The 25,090-nt window shown below is 43.2% G+C and overlaps 1 protein-coding gene across 1 annotated transcript; it reads right to left on the bottom strand.

The window, feature by feature from the left end:
- Positions 1 to 4,258: 4,258 nt before the first annotated feature.
- LOC118081541 (neuropeptide Y receptor type 2-like) lies at positions 4,259 to 21,531 on the bottom strand. The gene is made up of 2 exons (XM_035108035.3): positions 21,164 to 21,531; positions 4,259 to 6,099 (listed from the first exon to the last, which is right to left on the bottom strand). Exon 2 carries the CDS (start codon positions 6,045 to 6,047, stop codon positions 4,887 to 4,889), a length of 1,161 nt encoding a protein of 386 aa, XP_034963926.1. The 5' UTR covers positions 6,048 to 6,099; positions 21,164 to 21,531; the 3' UTR covers positions 4,259 to 4,886.
- Between the last annotated feature and the right edge of the window lie 3,559 nt (positions 21,532 to 25,090).

The following is a 25,090-nucleotide window of genomic DNA, read 5'->3' as shown; positions in this document are numbered from 1 at the left end:
CGGCTACTCCGTCGCAACAGGGAGCTCCACTAAGAAGATTTATGGGGAGGCTGGACTGATTAACTCACACAGGAGAAAGAACATCTGTGAAACTTCGTTTGACATTTATCTCAGCAGCTGGAACAATCGGATGAAAGTGGAAAACATCTAGGTGACTGTAAGGGGAAGATTTGGAATATTATGAGCTTGGAGGACGATTTGAACTTTAGAAATAAGACGGCAGTGGACAGTTGCGAGGAATTCCCAATTTCTTGAAGCATGGGAACCCAAAAATAAATTATTTAGATGATTTGGCATAACATTCGGTTTGATTGATATATATATGTGTATAATTTGAAATATTGAATGTGATATAATTGGTTTTAATTGGAAAATTAATAAAAATATTTTTTTAAAAAAAAAAAGAGTGCGGTGGCAATCAAGCCTCTCTTGATGGCAAAGTTAAAAATATGCTTCTCTGCCTGTCATAGTCTCAAAAAAAAATTTTTTTTTAAAAAAAGAAGTGGTATAGGCTGGGTTTTTTAATGCATGTTATGAATCCAGTGGAAATATTGTGTCATGGGATGAGGCGGGGCATATAGGTTATTTCTCTCTCCTGAGAGGGGAGGGTGTAACTCAGTGGCAGAGCAACTGCTTTGCATAATGAAGGTCCCAGGTTCCGTTCCCCCACATCTCCAGGGTGGGGCCTGGGAGACAGCCCTGCTTGAAACGCTGGAGAGTCATTGCCAGTCAGCATGGCAATGCTGAGATGGAGGGACTAATGGATAGGCTCAATATATGGTGGATTCCTATATTTTTCCTCCACCCCATGAGTCCAGACCATGTTTCATATTCATGATACCACATGCATTCCCACCTCCACCCCTGAAGAACCTATATCTCCTTTTTATGAGCTATTAAAGATGTCACAACAAATGCCCTGCCTGGTCAGTGGTGGTTCCCCATTTGTTGAATGACTCCCTCCTTAGTGACTTTCAGGGAATCCTTTTAAAAACATTCCTGTTTACCCAAACACTATTTCTGGCAACCCCAAGATCATTGGTAGAAAATGTTTTTAATCCCCCCAAATGTTTTAATTTATTTTTATTTGTTTTGTTTTTCATGATTTATCCTGGATCCTTTCAGAAGCAAAGGTGGGATATACGTTGAATAAATTACTATTTTTATTTTATTTTATTGCTTTCCTCTCCTCCGTTCAATGGATTAGTGTACTGAATTCCAAAGTGAAGATGCTCCCCTCATCTACTTACTGATTCTGTAGCACACTGGAAATCTAGCACACAGAACTAATGGAATTAGAACTAATGGCATATGAGGGATTTAGTAGAACTCAGAACTTGGAAGTTCTCAGAAATTAGTGAGCCTCCATGTTTGAACTAGTATGTTCAAGTGGAATATATACAAGACTAAGACAAAATAGCATTGAGGTGTTAAATTCTGACCTTGTCATTAGGTCCTCGTTCCACTTACTTTTACAAATCCTACTATCCTTGTGAAGAAAGAAGAAACCCTTAGAAGCAATGTCTGGTGACAGGTCACTTCTAGTAGTCTCGTGCTGCCTGCTTCGCCAAACCCATGTGATTTTCCTCTTGGCATGTCCTTGCTGTCATGGAAATATGCATGCAGAATATGTGTGACACCATATGTTAGCTTGCAGCAGCAGTAACCTGGTGTGTGGTGCATGATGGTGCAACAGAATTGCTAAACAGACATTCAATACAGGCAGGTGCATGGGATATTCTGTGTGTGTGTGTGTGTGTGTGTGTGTGTGTGTGTGTGTGTGTGTTGCAGGAATAGCAGTATTGTGCTGCATGTGGCATAGTCCTCATGCAAAGAAATAGCTATGTTCTGGAAATTTGCTACCCATCCCTTCTCCCTGCCACTACCATTCCAGATACTCTGAGAAGATATTCCCCAACTTCGATATCCCTTCTCCCCTTCAAATGAACATTTTTGTGTGTGTCAGCATTGGAACACTTTTATTACTGCAGCTACCCTCTCCGGTTCTCCTGCCAACTGGAGTTTCCCCAGATCTTTCTCCTGAGGTGATGGCTGTCTCTGTTGGCACTGTTGTTTGTCCTCCCACTTTGCTTCTTGTTCTGAGCCTCCATTTCTTCAAGAGTGGATAATAGGGCAGCTAAAATGCACCCATAGGCGATCCCCCTAGTGTATTTGCTCAGTCATGGGAGGTATGCCCCTGATGGACTAGTCGGGTACCAACTCTTTCCTTACCTATTCCTTTCAAGTTAGTTTGGCTACCTTTCTGACAAAAACATAAAAGGGAGAAATCAAGGGAAGGAGGATTTGTGCCTCCCAGCCCCACAAACTATTTAAATTGTGAGACAGTAGCACAGCAGTCAGTTGACACCAGGCTGAAGGAATTGTGTTAAAACCATGTTGAGAGATAAAATAATCGCTTCAAGAACAGGAACTGAAAAATCTAGGGTGATAATGGGCACAGCACGGGAAGTTTGCAGGAAGGTTGGACGATGTCAGTTATTTCCTGAACATTCATTCTGATTTGTTATATGCTATTGCATTAAGTCTTATCCTACACTTTCCAGAGCATTTTTCTCATAATGTTCCTTATAGCAGAAAGTTCCAGTTTGGAAGGGGGAATGGATTTGTCATGCAAAAGCACCAAATCAACTATCAAAATAGCAACAGTCTAGAAGTGCCCATCATCTAGATTCTCAGGAATGAATGAGTGAGCAAATGACATCAAAAATAGAATAAAATGGTCTGTACTATAGCAAAGGGTGCTTGTTCCCCCCCCCCCAATTTTAATAGGGCTGGGGAATGTTCAGGAGTGCAGGGGGATTGGCTCAACCATACACACTTGTATTTCCAATGCTTATCTCACACACATTCTGTGGCTGTGCTATTTAAAGATTTAAAAATAAGCACACATCACCAAACTATGTGTTTAATGTAAAGTGCAGTTTGGTCCTATTAGTGACCTTTTAAGGACAGGAAAGTTCCATTCACTTGAAAGCAGAAATTCCAGTAGATTGTGCCCCATATTTCAATTCCAAACATGCCTACCTGGCACATGGCACTTCAGTTTGGCCTTCACTGTCTTGGAACAATGTTTTGCCTATTTCCTGTGCATACATACCTTCTCCACCCAGAGAGCACAGTTTAAAAAAATGTTTTGGACCACTCAAAAACATTTGGCGAAAAGGGAAGTTATGTTAAAAGGCAAAATTATGAATGCGTTTAGGTGACTCCATCAGAGCCATCTGCCCAGCACCCCCAAATTTAGTTTAGCCATCCCCAGATTTTTAGAGACGGGAGCAAACTCAAAGTTGTTGAGCTTTTTGGGGGGAGGAAATTTGCTCACCTGTAACAACGATGCAGCGGAAATTACTGCTTTTGTTTTCTGACTCGGCGGGAATATTTGACACCACGGAGTAACAGAGTGACAGAGGATGAGGGCGGGGACTTTCACTCCATTGCTTTTCACTGCCGCTGATCAAGAGGGACTGGTATACAGTAGGTATACATTTGCCCCCCCCCCCAGAATTCAGCGCCTGGGAGCACTGCACCCCTTCTGCCCCTGGGTAAAGACGGCCCTGGAATCCATGCACAAACACAGTGCAAACACACACAAACACATATTCACCAGATCTAGAAAGAAAGGAAGACTCCATAGAAGAAGGAGGAGCCAGGGAGGACAGCCTGTAATTTCTGCCCAGAAAGAAAATTAGCATGTGCCTTATTAAAAAGAAATGAGCTTTTAAATACTGTACTGCCCTTTGAGCTGGAAGTGGAGTGCAAGCAGAGGCTGATCGTAGGATGCAGTATGAACATCACTTCCTCAAGACACCATTATCGGTACTTCCGGTTAGATGAAAAGCTGCCATTCTGGACAGCAACCATTCCAGTTTGTATCATTTGTGATACAGTGGTACCTCGGGTTACAAACGCTTCAGGTTACAAACGCTTCAGGTTACAGACTCCGCTAACCCAGAAATAGTACCTCGGGTTAAGAACTTTACCTCAGGATGAGAACAGAAATCGTGCGGTGGCAGCAGGAGCCCCCATTAGCTAAAGTGGTGTCTCAGGTTAAGAACTGTTTCAGGTTAAGAACGGACCTCCGGAACAAATTAAGTTCTTAACCCAAGCTACCACTGTAGTCTGGAAACCTAGAAGAACCTAGTTAGTATGTCAGCTGAATCCATGTGTTGAACACTCAGCCTTTGCTTCTCAGTTGTTTTATAATACCTACCGTATTTTTAAAATTGCACACAATGAGTCATGAATTGTTTAGTCTTTAAAACTGGAAATAATAATATGCCTTTGGCATGAGAAATTCAAAAGAACAGGAGGACATGTCATTTAAAAGAATATACAGTGCATTTAATATATATAGCATACTGTCCTGTAGCTAGCAGTACTGGAGGCAAATACTTTCGTTCCCGCTGGATGCCTAAAACCAGCCTTTCCCAACCTGGTGCCCTCCAGATGTTTAGGACCACAGCTCCCATCTGACCCAGACAGCATGTCAATTGGCCATGCTGGAGGTTATGGGAGTTGTAGTACAAAATGCCAGGAGGGCATTAGGTTGGGGAAGGCTGCCAAAAACAACCAGTCCTATTCACCATTTCTCTCCTCTCTCAGATTATGGTAGAACTGAATGGAAAGCATTCTGTGAACAACATGTTTGTGCTGCTTATGCAACAAGCAACACAGAACTCAAAGCAAGGTTTAGTTAACTTGCTTCATGAGACAAAATAGACAGTGCATGAGGTTCTTTGTTTGGACAGATAGACAATGTGCTCCCATGTGGGCTATGACAAGTAACACTATTTTGGCAATATGACACATTATGAGTTTTAGTCCTAGGTTCCTGCCCCTTTGTGGAGGTGCAGCTACTTGTGGTCCTAAACTGGCGTGGGCAGCTGCCCGTTGACTATCGAGTGCTTGATGCTCTCATTCAAGGTGGTGGCTCGGAAAGTGTAAGACCGCCCTCTGACCGAGCCCTCTGTATAGAGCCTCTCCGGCTTGTTCTGGCAACGGAAGAACATGAGGAATCCATTGCGGTAGTTCTTATTCATCCAGCCATAGAGCAGAGGATTAGCAAAAGTGGAGCACATGGCCACCACGTGGAAAACGGTGTAAAGAAGTTTATAGTCATGGAAGATGAGCACCAGGTCAAGGTCAACGGCAAGTTGGAAAACATGGAAGGGGAGCCAACAGACTGCAAACACCACCACCACCATGACCAGCATCTTTGTGGTCTTTCTCCTCCGGCAGTGACTGTCACTCCTAGCAGTGGGACTGATGTGGCTTTTCAGCTTGAACCATATTCTGATGTAGGCATAGCAGATGATGGAAAGAGGGAGGACATATTGCAAGAGGAGCATGGATAAGCTGTATATGGTGGCGTCCCTGCTTTCAGAAGGCCATTTCTCAGAGCAGACGGCGATTCTGAGATTGATGGATGGGATTTCTTCGTACCTGTACTCTCGGAAGATGGCCAGTGGACTGGCTAGGACGGCGGCAACCAGCCACGTGAAAGCGATGATGGTGAAGCTGACCTTCTTGGATATCCTGCTATCCAAATGGAAAACAATGCATCTGTACCTGTCCAGAGCAATCACAGTTAAGGTGAGAGTAGACACATGGACACTTAAAGCTTGAGCGTAGGAGACCAGGTGACAAAGCACAGCCCCGAACTTCCACTCATCCAACAGAGTGTAAGCCAAAGTGAAGGGCAAGCAGAGCGTGTCCACCATCAAGTCTGCCAGAGCCAGGTTAGCTATGAAGAAGTTGGTTACAGTCCTCATTGTTCTGTATCTCACAATCATGTAGACTACTAAGGAGTTGCCAAAGAATCCCAGAAGAATGATTAGGGAGTAGGCAGCTATCAATATGATCTGGACTCCCGGGATCTTGGTACTGTCCATCATAACATTACTGGATCCTTCAAGCCCCTGGCTAGGGGTGGCAAAGCCCTTTGCATGCCAGCTGAACGGCAGTTGTTTATCCAAGTTATGCTCTTCCAGGATGATAGTGCTGTTGGCTTGATCAAGCAGCCCCATTCCTATTTATTGGCTTATTTTCACTTCTGGGCTAATGATTTTGCAACTCCACCTGTGAACATGGAAACAAGAACACACAAAAAGGATATTTTAGATAGGAGGGAGGGGAAACCCTAGATATTTCAGGTTTCAACGGCATATCCAAGAGAGCATTTCAAATTAGGCTCCATCCCTAAAGTCCTACCAACACTCTTTCAATTAAAATTCATTGTCCATAGTTTCCATACAAAGTTTCCATGGCTGTTCTTTGACTCAGTTAGATGCCCCCCCCCATTTTTATCCACATGATAAAATTAATACTGACCAAAGATCTAAGAGGCTCGTCTCAATTGAATTATTTGCATTAAAAATGTATTTACTTCACAAACTTTATTTGTCTGAAATTGAATGGGTTGGAAAGACCCTTTCAAATGTCATGCTGATCAAATCAGATAAACCAAATCTTCTATTTAGCTGCTAACAACAGGCAGCCCTTGGCCTGCAATCTGCCTCCGTGGTCTCTGGTGACATGGGCTCTGCTTGTCAGAATAATTCAATCTGAGAGAAGGATGGGGAAGGAATACAAATAAATATATAAATCAATAAAGGGCTGGGAAGGTAATAGAATCTGTGGCAGTTTGCCCATGGGGGTGACATAAAGTTGCAGTTCCACCACACACACTTACCTGGGTGAAATAACACAGTGGGAAGCAAAGTTGAGTCACATAGCATCCTTAGGTACCCACTGGGCCCAGAACCCTGGCAGGGCTGAGCACCACCACTTAGCCTGGCCCTTTGGCTGACAGTCCGATCCACTGGTTGCTCATCAGCTACATCCTGGAGCTGTGTGTTCAATTTTCCACAGTGCCCTTGAAGTAGCATTTCTTTGGGGCACTGTGGGAAATTTAAATGGCTGCTCCCAGTAGGGATCTGGGAGCTGCCATTTAAATTTACCACAACACCTTGTAGAGATGCTTTGTTGGGGGAACTGGGCTGGGGAGATTTAAAAGTTGTTTCATCAGAGTGCTGCAGCCACCAGGTCATGTAGCTGAGGGCCCCCTCAAAGGTGGAGCTGGCTGTGTTTTGAATACACATACTTAGGATTGGGCTGTCAAATGGAAGGCCTAGAGGACTTTCTGGAACCGTAAACTTTTCCCATTGTAGTATACAGAATTCAATTCCCCCCCCCCCTAATCTGAATCAGTGAATTATTGGTATGCTAGGGTTAGTAACTTTATCAGTCATTGCCAAACAAGATATGAGTGGATCTCACAGCATTTGGTTTGGTTTTTTTTTAAGATAAAATGAAGAGGGACAATGTACCCAATTTCCCTGATTTAAATCATCCTATGATGCTGCTAAAGTAGCCATGGATAGGAAGAAAGACTGCTATACTCTGGGAAACAATTGGACTCATGAAGCTAGCATAACTTGACGGTAGGTTGTGATAAGAAATCAAGTGAGTTACATGCACGAGTGAGCAAGCTCCAAGATGCAGATTTAAACAAGATAATGTTTCTTTCCTAGAGCTAGACACAGCTTCTGATTTACAACTTCCATTAAGCTTCATCTCAAATGAATATATCCCCAATGCGCCTTGAGTTTCCAGATGATAATTATCTCATCATCCAGCACACCCAGCTGCTTATCACTCCCCTTTGGAACGTTCCAAACATTTGCTCTGACCATTCCATTTTAGCCTGAAGAAAGGTTATGTGAACCTGAAAATGTGATTATTGTGTTTTTGCATTTGTTCCTAAGCAACCTGCATTCATTCTCTCAATAGAAACGTTTATGCATTTCACATGCTACACTCCTCAACAGTTGGATCATGAAGACTTAGTGAAATCACTGGGCAACTTGCAAACAACTAGTTTAAAGATAGTGGAACTGAGTAATTTGGTCCACAAATATCATTGACCTGGTTGTTGCTGGATCATCTATTTTCACCATGTGGCAGTTCTCTTGTGTTTTTCCGTGAAATGCATGCAGTGGTTCCTTAAACAAACAGGGGTGGGGGGAGAAAATGGCTGACCAGATGGTGACAAAGGCTGAAGTTATGTCACAATTCATAATAAATGTCCCTTTGTCCATTCATCACTTGGTAGAACAAAGTTCATAATCCCTCTTGAGAGCAGCTGCAGAAATTCATGTTGCTTGGCTGCTAAACTCTGCTGTATGCGAAGAGAGAAAGGGAGGAAGGGGCCTGGTTTAGATTGGTCTGAGCTCCTTCCTCACTTAAATATTACTGGCTCACAGAGACGAACACCAATGGGTTGATCTGGGATGGTGACTTTTGTAGTAGATTCTCTATGAAACACAAATTAATATCCTTCTGTACAGTTGTGGGGATAAAGACTGTCAGTTCAACTTCATTGCTGCCCAGAAACACTCTTCTGGCTCAAGCCTCCCTTGTGCTGTAGGGGTCATATTGACCCAAACTTTTCAGAAAGAATGAACAATAACTCACGACAGAACTCAAAAGTTGGTGACATATGGGATTAAGGTTGGGTATTGTGTTTCAAAGGCTCCCACACTGTCCTGTGTATTTAACCCTCATGGCCACAAATTTGCGTGTTAACATGTGCTAAGTTTCACTGTTGGTATGGCTTGTTTTTCTTGTCATTTCCCACCCTCCACCCCCACTACTTGCCATACTGGACATTTGCAAGCTTGAGGGAAATGGGTATTACGGTAATTGCATGGTGAGATATATAATATGATAGCTGAGTTCACTTCTGATTTTACCAAATTACTTTTGTAGCAACTCCCTTTAGGCATTGCAGAATAGCGTGGTGGCCATATTTAGCCAGAGTTCATAGAATCATAGAATCATAGAGTTGGAAGAGACCACAAGGGCCATCCAGTCCAACCCCCTGCCAAGCAGGAAACACCATCATGGCATTCTTGACATATGTCTGTCAAGCCTCTGCTTAAAGACCTCCAAAGAAGGAGACTCCACCACACTTCTTGGCAGCAAATTCCACTGTCGAACAGCTCTTACTATAAGGAAGTTCTTCCTAATGTTTAGGTGGAATCTTCTTTCTTGTACAGTAGTTTGAATCCATTGCTCCGTGTCCGCTTCTCTGGAGCAGCAGAAAACAACCTTTCACCCTCCTCTATATGACATCCTTTTATATATTGGAACATGGCTATCATATCACCCCTTAACCTCCAGGCTAAACATACCCAGTTCCCTAAGCCGTTCCTCATAAGGCATTGTTTCCAGGCCTTTGACCATTTTGGTTGCCCTCCTCTGGACACGTTCCAGCTTGTCAGTATCCTTCTTGAACTGTGGTGCCCAGTTGTCTAGGATTACTGGTACATCTAAAAGTTATCGTGAAATAGACTCACCACCACACTGACCATTAAAAGTATTGCCTACAGACACCAAGCTATGTTCAGTACCATGGTTGCAGGTCTAGCCCAAGTTAAGCACATTTATATTTTATTGATAAAGTGATCTTGGGATGAAGGGTGGTATATAAATTTAGTAATCCAGCCCCAATCCAGCTCTAGTCATGCATTCATTAGTGGCGTGGGCTGGGTAGCACATCACTGCTCCACATCAAAAGGAGCATCTGACCAAGGGCTGACCCAAGACATTCTGTTGCCTGATATGAAGTGGCAAATGGAACCCCATTTTCCCCACCCCCAAGGTCAATGTGCATAATGTCCAAAGCCAGCCAAGTCATTTCGACACCTGAGGCAAAAAACAACAACAACAACAAACCCAACAAGCACATTTCCCCCACCCTGGCAATAAAAATGCAACAACGACAAATTAAATGACTAAAATTATCCTTCTCTTTCTGGCTAGTTCAGTTGGATTCAGATGAGCAATGTAGCTGCAGATATTCATCCACATCCGCCACCCTGATTTAGATTGGTCTGAGCTTCTTCCTCACCATATTATTGGCTCACAGATCGCTCTTGATGGTTCCAAGGATAAACACTGAGGTATACAGACAAGCTGATGCAACACAGGATGTCTTAACATGTGTGAGCATTTGATAGTTTGTCTATAAGACCCTTTTATCCAGTAAAATATATTGAGACCATGCAAAAATAAATCAGTAAACTGCGGGTTTTCTCCATGTGTTTCCATGATACCATTCCCTTTACCGCTGTATTTGGCTTGACTGTCCCATTGACTTCCACATGCTGATAGCCATGGATAGCTCACTTGGCTAGAGCATGGTGCTGATAATGCCAAGGTTGCAGGTTCGATCCCCATATGGGACAGCTGCATATTCCTGCATTGCAGGGGGTTGTGTTAGATGATCTGCAAGATCCTTTCCAACTCTACAATTCTATGATACTATGAATCTGATATTGTGCTTGATTTCCTCATCTCCTTTGCAAGTAGGCTGAAATGGACAAAGGCTGCACAGCAAACTATGCTTGCTCCGCTGTCTTCTTCATATTTCCCCCCACTTCAAACAATTAGCTGCAAAGTAACAATTCCTGCAATTTCTAAAAGTTAACAATTAGAGAACAGTCAGAGGTACAATTATTGTTCGGACCATTTCGGATTAATTGTTTTAAGTGTCTTAATGGATTTTTTAAAAAATAGGCTAACATTTCAGAATTAATTAATGCATTTCAGAAATGAGGCAAAGTAATAAGTGTGATCAAAAATAATTTGCAGTGCTTCTAGACTAGTTAATATCATGCGGCGGATTTCACCCAAACAGAAACCACGTTTTCTGAAAACATGCTGAAATTTTAAGCTGTAGCCAGACAGGCTCCTCGAGTAGATGGAGAAATTGCTGGTGTTTTGTAAGAATCAAGCAACAGCTAAGCAGTCTTGCTGACCGGCACAGGAGGAAGAATTCATTTGTGACATGATATAGTTGTAAAAGCTCTAAGAGACTATTAAACTTTTGGTGGTAAACATTTTGGGTACTTTCATGTGTCTTCTTTCCCATGGAAGCAATAACTAGCGGGGGTCATGGCCAAACAGTTAAGGTGATACTAGGACAGTTAAGCTAATGCAGTGGATATACAAAGCAGGGTTTCGCAAACTGTGAGCTAGGGATCAACAGTGAGCCTCAACCCACTTTCAAGCTGGCCTCAGTGCTGCAGCCTTCAGCCTGCCCAGTGCTTCCTTGCTTCTTCATCCCACCCATGGGGTGGGATCAGCAGCTTCCCACATGTGGAGTATGGAGGCACTCATGAGTGGGAGCTGACTAGAGAGTGAGACTGAAGCGCATGAAGTTGGAGGGAGGAAAGAAAGAGAAGAAAAGAAAAGAGATTAGGAATGGGCAGAGTTGCTGGTCAAGTGTGAGGGAAGGAGGAGAAAAACAGGAAGGAGGCAGAAGGGATGGTGAGGCAGAGGAAGAGGAAAAGAAGCAGCAAGTGTTTAGTGGTGTGCTGCTGCTGCTGCTGCTGCTGCTGCTGCTGCTGCATCTTCTGCCCCCTTCCGTCTCTCTCACACACACATGTACACTTGTTCGCTTACTCGCTTTCCCACAGCCCAGTCTTCCTTCTCAGCTAGGATGCCTCCCCTCACTGCCTTCAAAATGGCAGCCGCCTCAGAAAAACAAACAGCCACTAGGCAGTGGTGCTAGGAAATAGGCAACTGGTGTGTGCACATGTGCTTGCATGTGTCATGTGCTAGGACAGAGGAAAAGAAGGTGAGACTGAATGAATATGACCAGGAGAGGGAGGGGTTTGAGTTTGGTGGGAAGAGATAGTCTTCCTTCTCTGAGGTGAAAGGGTCCTCAGGAAGAGATAACAGAGAGAAGCTTTAGTTACAGGTAGGTAGCCGTGTTGGTCTGAGTCGAAGCAAAATAAAAAAATTCCTTCAGTAGCACCTTAAAGACCAAATAAGTTTATATTTTGGTATGAGCTTTCGTGTGCATGCACACTTCTTCAGATACACTAGAAACAGAAGTGTCAGACCTTATATATATACCCTATATATATACCCTATATATATACCCTATATATATACACCCTATATATATACCCTATATATATACCCTATATATATATATATATATATATATATATATATATATATATATATATATATATATATATGGTCTGACACTTCTGTTTCTAGTGTATCTGAAGAAGTGTGCATGCACATGAAAGCTCATACCAAGAGAGAAGCTGTTATGGGAGGAATAAGTGTGCATAACAGGAGCAGAGAAGAGAGATCAGGGAATGTAGACCTTATTCCTTCTCCCCACAAACTGAAGGGGAAGAGAAGGGTAAATGACAGAGATGAATAAAATACTTTGAAAGGCATGAGTATGGGGGTTAAAATATAAAATAACAAGCTTTCTCCACATGGGAGCCTCTGGGTCAGCAAATTCTGCTGAGTCATGATACCTCCAGAACCAACTGGAGGAAAGGTAAACTATGGAACTCCCTGTCACAAGGAAATCACTGTGGCACATTTTGAAGAGGAATTAGCAGTGCTTTTTTTATTTTAAAAATGTTTAGGGGTACTCTCATTTTCCTACTCATATTGAAATACTGTCTCTCAATGAGGCCAAACTTAGCTTCACACACAAAATGTTTAGGGGTATGCATCCCCCCAGAAAAAAGCACTGGGAATTAGATATCAATTAAAAGCTATGTCAGCAATTGCCAGCAGATTATGCCAAACTCCACACTCTTCTGCCATCATTTTGTGACAGAGCTGGATCCAGGAGAACTCTCAAACTATACATTTACCATGGCAGGCAATTTACTGATTTCCTGGACCCAGAAACCCCTCACCCACCCACTTTGGTCTTTCAAATTGTAGTGGTGCCCTGTGTGAGGCAAAAATCTGTTGCCCCAGCACTTCTTGCCTTCTGTTCTGTGTGTGCACACTGTGTCACAGTTGCGATGCCCTGCAGCTCTGTCCCTTGGTTCAACACCCAGCACAGTTTATTATCCCTCATCCAGCCCAATGCTGTATGCAGACACCAGTCCAGGGCCTTTTCAGCCATTCCTGATTTAGAAATTACAGAGAATTAAAGTTGGGTATCGTGAGTAATGATGCTTTTGAATTATGGTGCTGGAGGAGACTCCTGAGAGTCCCATGGACTGCAAGAAGATCAAACCTATCCATTCTGAAGGAAATCAGCCCTGAGTGCTCACTGGAAGGACAGATCCTGAAGCTGAGGCTCCAATACTTTGGCCACCTCGTGAGAAGAGAAGACTCCCTGGAAAAGACCCTGATGTTGGGAAAGATGGAGGGCACAAGGAGAAGGGGACGGCAGAGGACGAGATGGTTGGACAGTGTTCTTGAAGCTACCAACATGAGTCTGACCAAACTGCGGGAGGCAGTGGAAGACAGGAGTGCCTGGCGTGCTATGGTCCATGGGGTCACGAAGAGTCGGACATGACTAAACAACAACAACAATTGTGAGTAAACACCTTGCTCCAAAACTCCTAATGGCTGCTCCCAATTGCTTCGTGTAGATGTTAAATACCTTCAGAAACAAGATAGTGCCCTGTGGCACCACATAACCAGGGGGCCAAGGAGCACTCACCCAACGCTACCTTTTGGAATCTGTTCTGGCGATAAGACCAGAGCCACTGCAGAACAGTGCCCCTTAAACCCATCTCCTGTAGAGGATCCAATATAGGATACCATAGTCAATAGTATCAAAAGCCCATGAAAAATCTAGTAAGAGCAACAGGGTTGCAGTCCCCCAATAGGGGCCATCCATCTAGGCAGTATCAGTCCCAAGCCCAGTTTTAATCTGGTTATGTGTACACAGGCTGTATTTGGACTGGATTAGTTCAGACTCCCAAGTTGTGGGCAAGCATGATAATGTTCCTCCATGCAACAAAGTACCATTACAAAGAATACTAGAATGTCTAGCCACCATCTCTAGAAGGATTTAAAAAGAAATAGAGGAACGTGAGCCCCCATGATTCAGAAACGTTATACTGTACTAGAAATAAGTTGATCGTTACACAAATAAGTGGAGCATTTAATGGGACGGAATAAGATTCCAACATGATAGACTTTAAAGAAGCAATGGGTTTAATTAAAGCCAAGAAAGTACTTTAGAGGTCAACTAAAGTTGAGTAAGATCTCATAATATGTTTTGATGATATTTGATATAGGCTGGAGAATCAGGCTAAGGTACTCCGTAAGGTTAGAGGGAAACAGCTTAGAAGCCATTATGCTAATAATCTAAGTTCAGACAACAAAGTCAAAGGACTTGAATTGCTGATATTGTGACTACTGTACAACTGAAATGTGATAACATTAGTGGGCATATGCACTTCTAGGGTAGATGCCATCTATGGAAGGTGGAGCTTGGATTATCTGAACAGTTGCAAAACTACAAGGTTTATTGAATACTAACAGCACCCTAATGTAGAATTGATCTGCCCTAGTAATATGATCCTAAAAGTTCTCGATCTCCCTTAGGGGTGTGATTGGTGGCATAATGATCTACTGATATCTGCATGGGATCAGAAATTACCCTAGTGCTGGATCAACACTTCCTCTGCCATCAGAGGTAGCAGACTTTCTGGTAATTTTCTCTTGATGTGAATAAGTATAAATAAGTAAATATTTACTACTATAAGTAAATATTTGCCTAGATCATAGGTTGACTCTTGATTCAGGCCTTCAGAGCAGTTTTTTTTTTAATGATTGCTGCTGTTCTAAAGGCAACAGGGTAGGGTACTGATAACTTCAGGAGAGGATTGCAGTCCCTTCTTAGCAAGGCTTTCTCCTGATAATTTCCTGAGCCTCTAACCTCATGGCATGGCATGCTGTGCAATAACTGAAAGCCTCCTGCTAATGCTCCAGATTTGATCTGTCACTGCCTCAATTATCCTGCCCTACTGAAGATGTGGAATCTATGTCACAATACAATTCTCGGTGTTAGTGGTGCCACAGGGCTCTGCTGGGTTGGGTTTTTTTTTTTTTTTTTTTGCCACAACACACTGTAGCTTTAATTGCTTACCACGGGGTTTCTGGGTTGTGCTTGAATTTCTCCATTTCTGCTTGCTTTGACTCTGGATTTATTTCTACAGTAGCACTGGAACCATCCTTTAACCAGAACTGTAGTGTGTGTGTGTGTGTGTGTGTGTGTGTAAGCAATTAAGAAGTTAGTGTTTTGTCAACAGACAACAGATTCATATATGTATGAAAACATGGTTGGTATACTCTCCACCTTTGATATCGTTAAATGGGCATAACAAGTGATACAGCTGAATATTAATTAAAAGGTAAAGGGTCCCCTGACCATTAGGTCCAGTCATGGACAACTCTGGGGTTGCAGAGCTCATCTCCCTCTATAGGCCGAGGAAGCTGGCGTTTGTCCGCAGACAGTTTTTCCGGGTCATATGGCCAGCATGACTAAGCCGCTTCTGGCGAACCAGAGCAGCGCATGGAAACACCGTTTTCCTTCCCGCCAGTACCTTTTAACTACAGTACTTGCACTTTGACATGCTTTAGAACTGCTAGGTGGGCAGGAGCTGGGACCAAACAACAGGAGCTCACCCTGTCATGGTGGGCATTTGAAGCACCAACTTTCTGATTGGCAAGCCCACCACAAGAATGTAAATAAAGTTATTTCTGTGTGGTCAATGTTTGGTAACTACTATTAAAGGGGGGCCATATTTGTCAACCTCTTCAGGCTTTTGTCATTCTCCTTTGATCCAGTTACAGGTAGGTAGCCGTGTTGGTCTGAAGCAGTCCAAACAAAATAAAAAATCCTTCCAGTAGCACCTTGTTGTTGTTTAGTCGTGTCCGACTCTTCGTGACCCCATGGACCATAGCACGCCAGGCACTCCTGTCTTCCACTGCCTCCCGCAGTTTGGTCAGACTCATGTTTGTAGCTTCAAGAACACTGTCCAGCCATCTCGTCCTCTGTCGTCCCCTTCTCCTTGTGCCCTCCATCTTTCCCAACATCACGGTCTTTTCCAGGGAGTCTTCTCTTCTCATGAGGTGGCGAAAGTATTGGAGCCTCAGCTTCAGGATCTGTCCTTCCAGTGAGCACTCGGGGCTGATTTCCTTCAGAATTGATAGGTTTGATCTTCTTGCAGTCCATGGGACTCTCAAGAGTCTCCTCCAGCACCAAAATTCAAAAGCATCAATTCTTCAGCGATCAGCCTTCTTTATGGTCCAGCTCTCACTTCCATACATCACTACTGGGAAAACCATAGCTTTAACTATACGGACCTTATAGTCGACTGTTAACGACTGCAAGAACAGTCATCTACAGGTTCACCACTCCTATCAGCCAATCACCCATTCCCACCACCCTTCTGAGTAATACCCCTCCCCACCCTCTGACTATACATAAGGGTCTGGTGACTTCTGTTTCAGTGTATCTGAAGCAGTGTGCATACGCATGAAAGCTCATACCTATGACAAACTTAGTTAGTCTCTAATGTGCTACTGGAATGATTTTTTTATTTTCTTTTGATCCAAATATAAAAATTTATTAATTTGGACATTAATTCTACATCTCAGAGCTTTCTGGATCCCTGCACTATTTAAAGCATCTTCCCCACTAAGGGAACTGTAATTTGTTATAGTTGCCCTACTCTGTAGATTACAAATTGTGGGCTTTACCCGAATGTGTTACTTGGAATGATACTTGGAAGGTAGCAGTAGCTTAGTGACAGAAGGCTTGTATAAACAAGGGAAAGGGGCAGAGATAACAAAAAACACACTCTGTAGAAACACAGCACTTTAATTTAAAAATTCCTCCCAAGAGCAGTAAGTTTTGATTGCCTCCTGCGAATGGAATGGGAGGAGCATATAGACTGGAATAAAATAACATCAAGAGGAGAGGACCCCTTACAATCACAAGTTATCAACAGTGAAAAGCTAGAAATAAGGGTGTTTGAATTGTTCCAACCTCCTTTCTCTGTTTCATATGTGATTATCAAGAGATGGAAGCCATTTCCATCACCAGCTTTGGGGATGAAAATGTACAAAGAGGCATAACATTTCCTTCCAACTCAGGGTAATTTCTCCAACTGTTGTGCTGCTCTCCATGTAATATTGTTTATCTACCTTTGCCTTTTTATAGTAATAAAAGAGGAGCCTTAAATTGCTGCTAACTCCCCATCTTTGTGTGTCAAATTAAACATTCACAGCTTCCCTTTACCTCCATCATGCCCTCCCAGTCATCACTTTGGCTTCTTTTCCTCTGGCAATTAATTTCCTTCTCTTATCACAACTTTCATTATTACTCTTGCAGTAATTATACACCAGTTGTTTCACCCTTCCCTCGGGGTGCTGGTAAGGGATACCTTTAAAATAGCAAACATGCCTTGTAGAGGATGAGGGAATGCGGAGAATAATATATATTTCTTAAGGACAACTAGCTAACTTTTTGCACCAGGGAGGAGTGCAATGCTATCTACCTCAGATCCTGGAAGAAATCTGTAGAAATACTGTGTACTGGTGGATGTGGCAGGCAGAAATGGAAGCATACCAATGACCGTTAGGTCCCAGCAAGAAGAAGAAAATGTGATTAGCATTGCAAGTCTACTCAGATCAGCAGTAAGCCCCATCAAGCTTACTCACAGGTAACATTTCATAAGATTGTTTCCAAGCAGACCAATTCTAGCCCTCCAGCTCCTGCTCACCAGGGTGGAAGCTTGACATGCTGGTAAAACAGAAATGAACTGGCTTTGGATCCTGCAGATCCATCACCAGCCCTGTTTTGCTCTGTCTCACCCCCAGCTAATACAGTCAAGAACTCTGCTGGTGGTATCTTCCCAGCTGCCCTTGCTTTCGGTAGGGAGGCTCTCCACTACAGTTGACCCCCACCCACTGGAGGAGAGATGCAGCCACCTCACTCTCTCCAGAAGTGCTGAGCAAGGACTTAGGATTCAGTTAGTTCCTAGTCTTCATTTCCTTTGTCCCTCAGACTTTCCAGGTGGTTGGAGGGGCTGCTTAGCATGTACTCTGATAACACATGGCTGCACTCCCATGTACACTTACTTGCCAGAAAGTCTCATTGGATTCAAGAGCATTTGCTTCTGGGTAGCATTGCACTGTAAGGCTGCGATACTGCATTTTTATTCATTTCTATGTATGTATGTTTCCATGTGATGCTCTGGTTTCACCAGAAGTGGCTTAGTCATGCTGGCCACATGACCTGGAGAAACTGTCTGTGGAAGCGGACAAACGCCGGCTCCCTCAGCCTTTAAAGCGAGATGAGCGCCGCAACCCCAGAGTCGTTTCACAACTGGACTTAATTGTCAGGGGTCCCTTTACCTGTATGTATGTATGTATGTATGTATGTATGTATGTATGTATGTATGTTAGTGTGTGTGTGTGTGTGTGTGTTGTTGTTGTTGTTGTTGTTGTTGTTGTTGTTGATCATCATCATCATCATTCACCTTTCTGAAAAATTACCAGGGAGCAAGTTCCATCAAACTGATTGAGATTTACTTCTGACCAAAAAAGCTGAGGGTGCATTGTGAAAGTGCCTCTCACATAGTATCACTGGGTCGCTCTTCAGCGATATTCAAAGCACAGCTGCTCTCTCTGTACAGTCTTACGGTGTCTGCAATTCCTCAAAAGCACTTAGGAACTTAGCGGAATGTCTGTGTCTGCCAGGACCTCAAGAGAAAACAGCCAGGGAGGTAAAATGATGAAGCCTAATTAAGTGATTTGTCCCAGATGGCTCAGAAATCCAGTGGCAGAATACAGCTTTTAAGGGAGCTTCCTTGTTTTGTTTTGTATTGTTTTGTATTGTTTTGATGTATCTGACACCTGCGAGCCACATGGGAATCTGGAACTACGCTAGTACCAGCACTGAATGATCCCTACTTGTCCAAATAGCAGATCAAGGGATTTGTGAGATCAAATGAGGGCTTTAGATAGCAGTCCTATAACAACTTGCACAACTTTGAACCTCATGTCTGCCTGGTATGGCTTTGTGTACATTGCTTTGTACTAAATCACTCACCGCAAAGGTATCATCTGATCGCTGCCTGACACCTTTTAGATAGTTCTTTGTCATTTTTTTTTTAATTCGGGCAGGCGGCAAAAGCTCCACCCAAAGGAAAGGTGGGAGATAGGGCTGTGCTCTGAAGACAGGATACTCTGTGAAAAGATCCAGACAACACAGCCAGGAGGGGGCAGCCACCGACACTCTCTGTTCAGCTATGTTGTTTTGTTGATGATTGCAACAACAATGTTTTACATTTAGTGTGAGACAGCACTCTGCTTTTTTCAAATCGGTGCTGTTTCGTCATGTCAAGCATTTGGCTCAAGGGATCAACAGAAACAGCTGTTCCTTGCTAGGTGTGTGATGCTTCTTTGAGACAGCGGAAAGTGAGGGGCAAAGGGAAAGTATGGAGGATTCATAAACTGCAAGTTAAAATGGAACACCACAGAACACAATCTTCAGTAAGCCAAAGGCCCTGTGCTTAAAACCGAAACAAATCTTCACACTTCTGGACTATAAATCCAGCAAAACAAAGAGCTGTGTGTCCGACACTATATTCATGGCATCTGTCATAGCCTTATTCTGTTGAACCAACTCAACCCAGATATTTCCATCTGAGCAAGCTTTTTCTTTCTTTCTCATGGGCATCAAATGCTTGTGAAATGCATTTGAAGATAACACCAGATATTCTTAAGCATGCCATTTCATGGAAATTCAGCTCAATAGGATTCACTCCTTAGGACAAGTGCAAGAAAAACAGCTGTTTTCTGGTGGCACTTAAAGTGCAAAGCTGTCTAGCGGGGGGGGGACGGGACAGGGTGGGCAGCAAATGAATTGTGCGTAGGGTAGGTTATGCATCTGGTATTTCCATTATAAGGAACACTTGTAGGGGTTCACTTTTAAAACCTATGCCCACACTGCTCCTCAAGCATGAGTTTCCCATGCAGTTGGACTAGTTAAATACTTTCTTTGCCAGGAATAAGTCAAGAGTTATGCCTGTGGAAGTGATCTGCCATGCACTTTGCAAAGGGAGGACAAGCATGGTGATGGAGGAAGGAAATAGAGAGCAGAAAGCACAGCAGGAAGTCTGTGCTGTATATCCCAACAGAGAGGTGGGTGGTGTTGTGGAATCAATGCTCCTCGTGCATGCAAGTTTGGTTTTTTTGCTGTGCTCACATGACATCGTTGGCATCAAAATGCCAAACCAAGTTTTTCTACCATTGAACCTGAGTTTTCCCTTTCTGAGGGAAATCCAGTAAGTTGGTTTTTTTTAAACTACCTGTTGCCAATGACTTGCTTGTGATATCTCAACGGCCTATTTGCAATATCTGGAAGCACCTGGAGTCTCTTGAAAAGTCACTCCATCTCTGTTGCATTTAACTGCTACACATAAGCTGTTACAGGCTGCAGAATGCTCAAGAACTGGCCCATTCTTTTAATGCTATGTGTAGGATGCAGCCCAGAAGCAGGCTGAATGTAGCTGGCAAAAGAGCATGCCAAGGTGCACCAGCAAGAACCTTTCCCCTCATTCTGTAAATCCAGCATCTGCAGATAAAGGAGAGTACTTATAACTAGTCGGTAACCAGAAGAATCAGACTTTGCACTGTTTTACAAAAGCTGCCTGGGAAGGTGAATGAGACCAGAACCCTCCAACATTGCTGTGCTGTGCTCTGGAGACAGAAAGAACCCAGATATGCTGACCAGTGAGTGACCCACCTTTTGCACATCTTTCTCCATCTCATCTCACAAACATTTTGAAACTCCTAGCACTATTGCTTGTAGCACATGCCTCTGTACCACCACCTGAGGCTTAGCAACAGACAATATTTCTTTCAGAGAAAAAAAAGGTGAAAAAGTGACACTACATGAATGATCCCTATTGTCTCAGTTCATGGGTTTTGCAAATTTGTGTAGCAGTGCTTTTAAAAACCTGCAAAACATGTTTAACCAGAGACTAAAGAAATAAGGGTATATGGCTCCACAGTGAAGCTATGCTTCCATGTTCCCAGCTTCAACTCTTTTTAAAACTATTGTCTGTCTTCAGACTAAAATTAGCTATACAGGAATGCTGTTTTATAAGTGATGGCAGGGGATGATAAAACATGCTAATTCTCAGCTGCACAGTAAGATACAAACTCTTCTCTCCCACCAACAAAATAAGACTCACAGAAAATGAAAAAGCATGCCCCCACCCCCCACCCCAGTTCTAATTGTCCTTCCTGGATAATGAATAAAAGGAAAGCCACTTACCTGAAATTACTGTTTCATTGCTGCGACAAACCAAGCTCCTTGTTTCTGTCTTTGCACTCTTCTTCCACTTTGTGAAATCTCGTGGTGGCCAAGACAAAAGCACTTTCTCAAAGTAATTACCTGTACTTTCAGAGAGCAGCCCTCCACCCCTACCCATTTACAAAGGTGCCCTTTTCCCAAGAACCTGCTTCATTCTTGACAAAGAGAAAGGTGATGAGGGAGGCTTTGACTTCTGAACATGACTGACAATCCCTACCCCTCAAAGCTGGATGCTCTGTGATGCTGAAAGAGAGGGGGAGTGTGCTTAACCAACAGCAAAGCACAGGGAAACAGGGAGGGAGGGAGGGAGGGAGAGAGAGAAAGCGCCAGCGGTTGCTGCTGCTGCTTAGGGATTGCTCAGCCCCCACTGGGCTTCTTACTGAGCTAAAACATCCAATGACGGTGACCAAACCAGATTCTCTGGCAATGAAATATAGGTTACAGATAGCATGGTGCACATCAGCTAGAGCACCATCTAGTTGGCATTCAGAAGATCAGTGCTAGGTTTGCCCCTGGTACTGAGCAGCTTGATAGCCCTGGACAAGACCTCCTTTTCTTTGTGCCACTGTCTATGCCTTCTCATTACGTGATAAATATTTTTAAATACACATTAGGTATTACCCTTTCCTAGCTGTTGTATATCTGCAGTAAGTCACTTAGGTCTGCTTGCATATTAGCATATCATAGCATGTTTCCTACAGTATGTGATGTGCTTGCATCTGGCAGCATTATTCGAATCACTTGTTTATTTCTTTGATTACTGCATTTCTGATTGCAAAGCCTCATGATTTCATTTGGAGGGGATGACATTTTCATTGCTATAACCCAATGTATACTTACTCGGAGGAACTCCCATTGAAATCATACACCTTACTTTCAAGTACACATGCTTAGGATTGGGCAGCAATCACAGTGCCAGAAATAAGGGCATGGAATGCAGAGTATCATGTGAACCTTTTATTTTATTTTATTTAAGAAAAGCAATGTGGACCGGGCCTAGTTCCATAGGTCCTTAGTACATCCTGAGAACATGAATCTCACCTTTAAGAACTATGCTGATATACACACATACCCTGTCCTTACCTTTTTTCAGAGTTAGGGTACTTCCACAGTTGATTGTGGGTTCACATATGCAAGTTTTTCACAGCATCTACACAATGCCATCCTCATCAAAATGCCATCCCATATCTCCCCCACCCCAATTTAATCCTGATTTCCTGTTTTGTTTTGTGTTTTACTGATTAGACTTTCTGCAGAAATGGTAAATCCAGATTAAATGGGGAGGGGGGATATGGGGTGGCATTTTGGTGAGGACAACATTGTGTATGAGGCAGCCCCATTGGAAAATTGGAAGATTGGTAAAAAGTTTGGAGGAATTGTAGCAGCACACTTGACAACAAAAAGAATGATGTCCTGGTGAATTGGATAACATAAATAAGTATCCTAAAATGGATACCAAGTTTCACCCCATGTGAAATTTCAAAACTAACCAGAAGCTCCTGCCAGAGCACATGATTCAAGGAATTCTGAAGCAAAAGAGGGGGGGGAGAAAGAAAAGAATGCATTTTGATAAGTATATCAAAATTTCTCAAGGGGGTTGTGTGCACTCCTAACCCTGGTAGATGTAACATGTAAATATATATTTCACGGCAACCACATTGTTTCTCAATTATTCTGTTATTAGGTAGAAAGCAATATAAATAAAGAAAAAAGAAACAGGGAAAGAGGTGGTATGAAGCAGAAGTTCACCCAAGATTGAAAGTCAGCATAGCAACCAACCACAGATCTTTAGAAAGAGTAGTCTTTCGGATAAAAGCTATGCAGCTGAGCTTCCTGCCAGCAAAGCCTGCAGAGATACAAGTGCCCAGTCTCTTCAGCTTGAAATCTAGGAACAAAAGAGACTGCCTTATACTGAGTCAGACCAATGAGCCATCTAGCTCAGTATTATCTAAACTGATTGCAACAGCAGCAGCATTCAGCGCACTCTCTTGGGGCCCCCCAAAAAAATTTAAAGGGAAAAAAAACTGGATGTACATTTCCAAAATATAAGATAAATAAATAAATAAAATAAAACCTACATACAGCAACAGTGTTTTGTGTTGTGTAGGCTCCTATAGTAGTAGTAGTAGTAGTAGTAGTAGTAGTAGTAGTAATGATGATGATGATGATAACAACAACAACAACATCAACAACAACTTTTATTTGTATCCCACCCTCCCTGGCCGAGACTCAGGGCAGCTAACATCAAATATAAACATTGATATAAACAATAATTAAACCACCTCTTAAAAACAAATCAGGATAGAATTAAAATCTGAATTAGATGGCTTTCCGCAGGATTTGGGTTGGGAACAGTAAATGCTCATCAGGCCCAACTGTGTACGCTGATCTTATATGGGCCTGTGAGAATGCTGGGAGGCCCCTTTCGTACTAGTTCTTATACAAAAAGGGGAGGGGAGTCTGTTAGGTTTTTCCTTTAAGACTGATGTGGTCAATGGTGCTACACAGAGATGTGTGCTTGTAACCTTGATCTGAATAGTAACACACCTGTGAGCTTTTGCTAATTTGAATAATTGAAGGTAGAGTTTTCTTACTGTCATGTGATTGGGTAATTGACTATTTTGAATTCTGTATTTAAGCTACCCAAATGGTTCATGGGTGTGGTGGTGATGTATTGTGAAATGAGAGGAATGGAGTAGAGGAGTGTGGTGTATATAATTGTAAATAAAAGCAAGCAAAGATACTGAAGACGACTTTGTTATTTCGTCAACCCTGCCGCTGTTGCCACTCGGTTGGTGTGTATTTTGCCCAACAGAATCAGGCTGAGCCCTGACCATAGGCCTGGCGGAACAACTCCGTCTTGCAGGCCCTGCGAAAAGATGTCAAATCCCGCAGGGCCCTGATCTCTTGTGGCAAAGCGTTCCAGGATCTCCAGGATGCTATTATTTGCAGACCGTAAGATCCTCCATGGGGCATACCAGGAGAGGCGGTCCCGTGGGTATGAGGGTCCTAGGCCTATTATGTAAGTAATGGGCCCCGCTTGCTAGCCTGCTCCCTAAAATATCACTGGTTTGCTCATTTCTATATACAGTGGTACCTTGGTTCTCAAACTCAATCCGTACCCGGAAGTCTAAAACAGTGACAATTGGTTGTTGACAAAGGACAGCTGGACATATAAAGGGCCTCATTACCTTCAGTAGCTTAGGGCCTCATCACACCTAAATCCAGCCCTGGTCTTGCCCTCTCTCTCCCCTAGTATGTGGCAGTGATTGGGAAGTGAGGTGGGCAGTGCTGAGCTGCCTGCACTGTCCCACCAACTACTGCTGACTGACTGACAACAGCTCTTCAGGACTTTGGACAGGAATCTTTGCTGGCCCGGCCTGGAGACACAGTGAACTACAGCCCTTCCCCAGTCTAGTATTGAGAGGATAAATATCAGTGCTATTTTTCTGGAAAAGAGGTATGCTCTTGCTCTCTTATCATGGCAATGGCGTCCACCAAAGAGCTGCAGGAACTGAGTTCCGGTGAGTTCCTGCTGAAAAGAGCCCTGGTAAATGTGCAACGTACAACCCAAGAATGCAGAGCTTTCACCTGCTTTTAAGAAACATGAGTCGACATAGCTTCAAGATGCACTCAGGTGCATCTCACTCTGAAAACCCTTGCCAAGGAGGCAAAGCTAGGCATAGCGAGCGTCTGGCTCCAAGGGGATCGTTGCTGGAAACCTGGCAAGGGGTTCTTTGTCGGGAGAGGAGCCAGATGGTGCAACAGACAAAAGAAAGCAGCGAACATGTTCAAAATGCAATTATCCTTCCCTTTAGCACATTAGCATCTCTTTTCAAGTCACCTGCGGCCTCCAGCCATTCAGCAAATGAGCATATGCAGCAAATA

Source organism: Zootoca vivipara, chromosome 2 (assembly GCF_965207765.1).
Source record: "Zootoca vivipara chromosome 2, rZooViv2.hap1.1, whole genome shotgun sequence".
In the NCBI taxonomy this organism is placed as follows: domain Eukaryota; kingdom Metazoa; phylum Chordata; class Lepidosauria; order Squamata; family Lacertidae; genus Zootoca; species Zootoca vivipara.
Note: the sequence above shows the minus strand (reverse complement) of the source record. Positions and strands in the feature narration are given on the sequence as shown.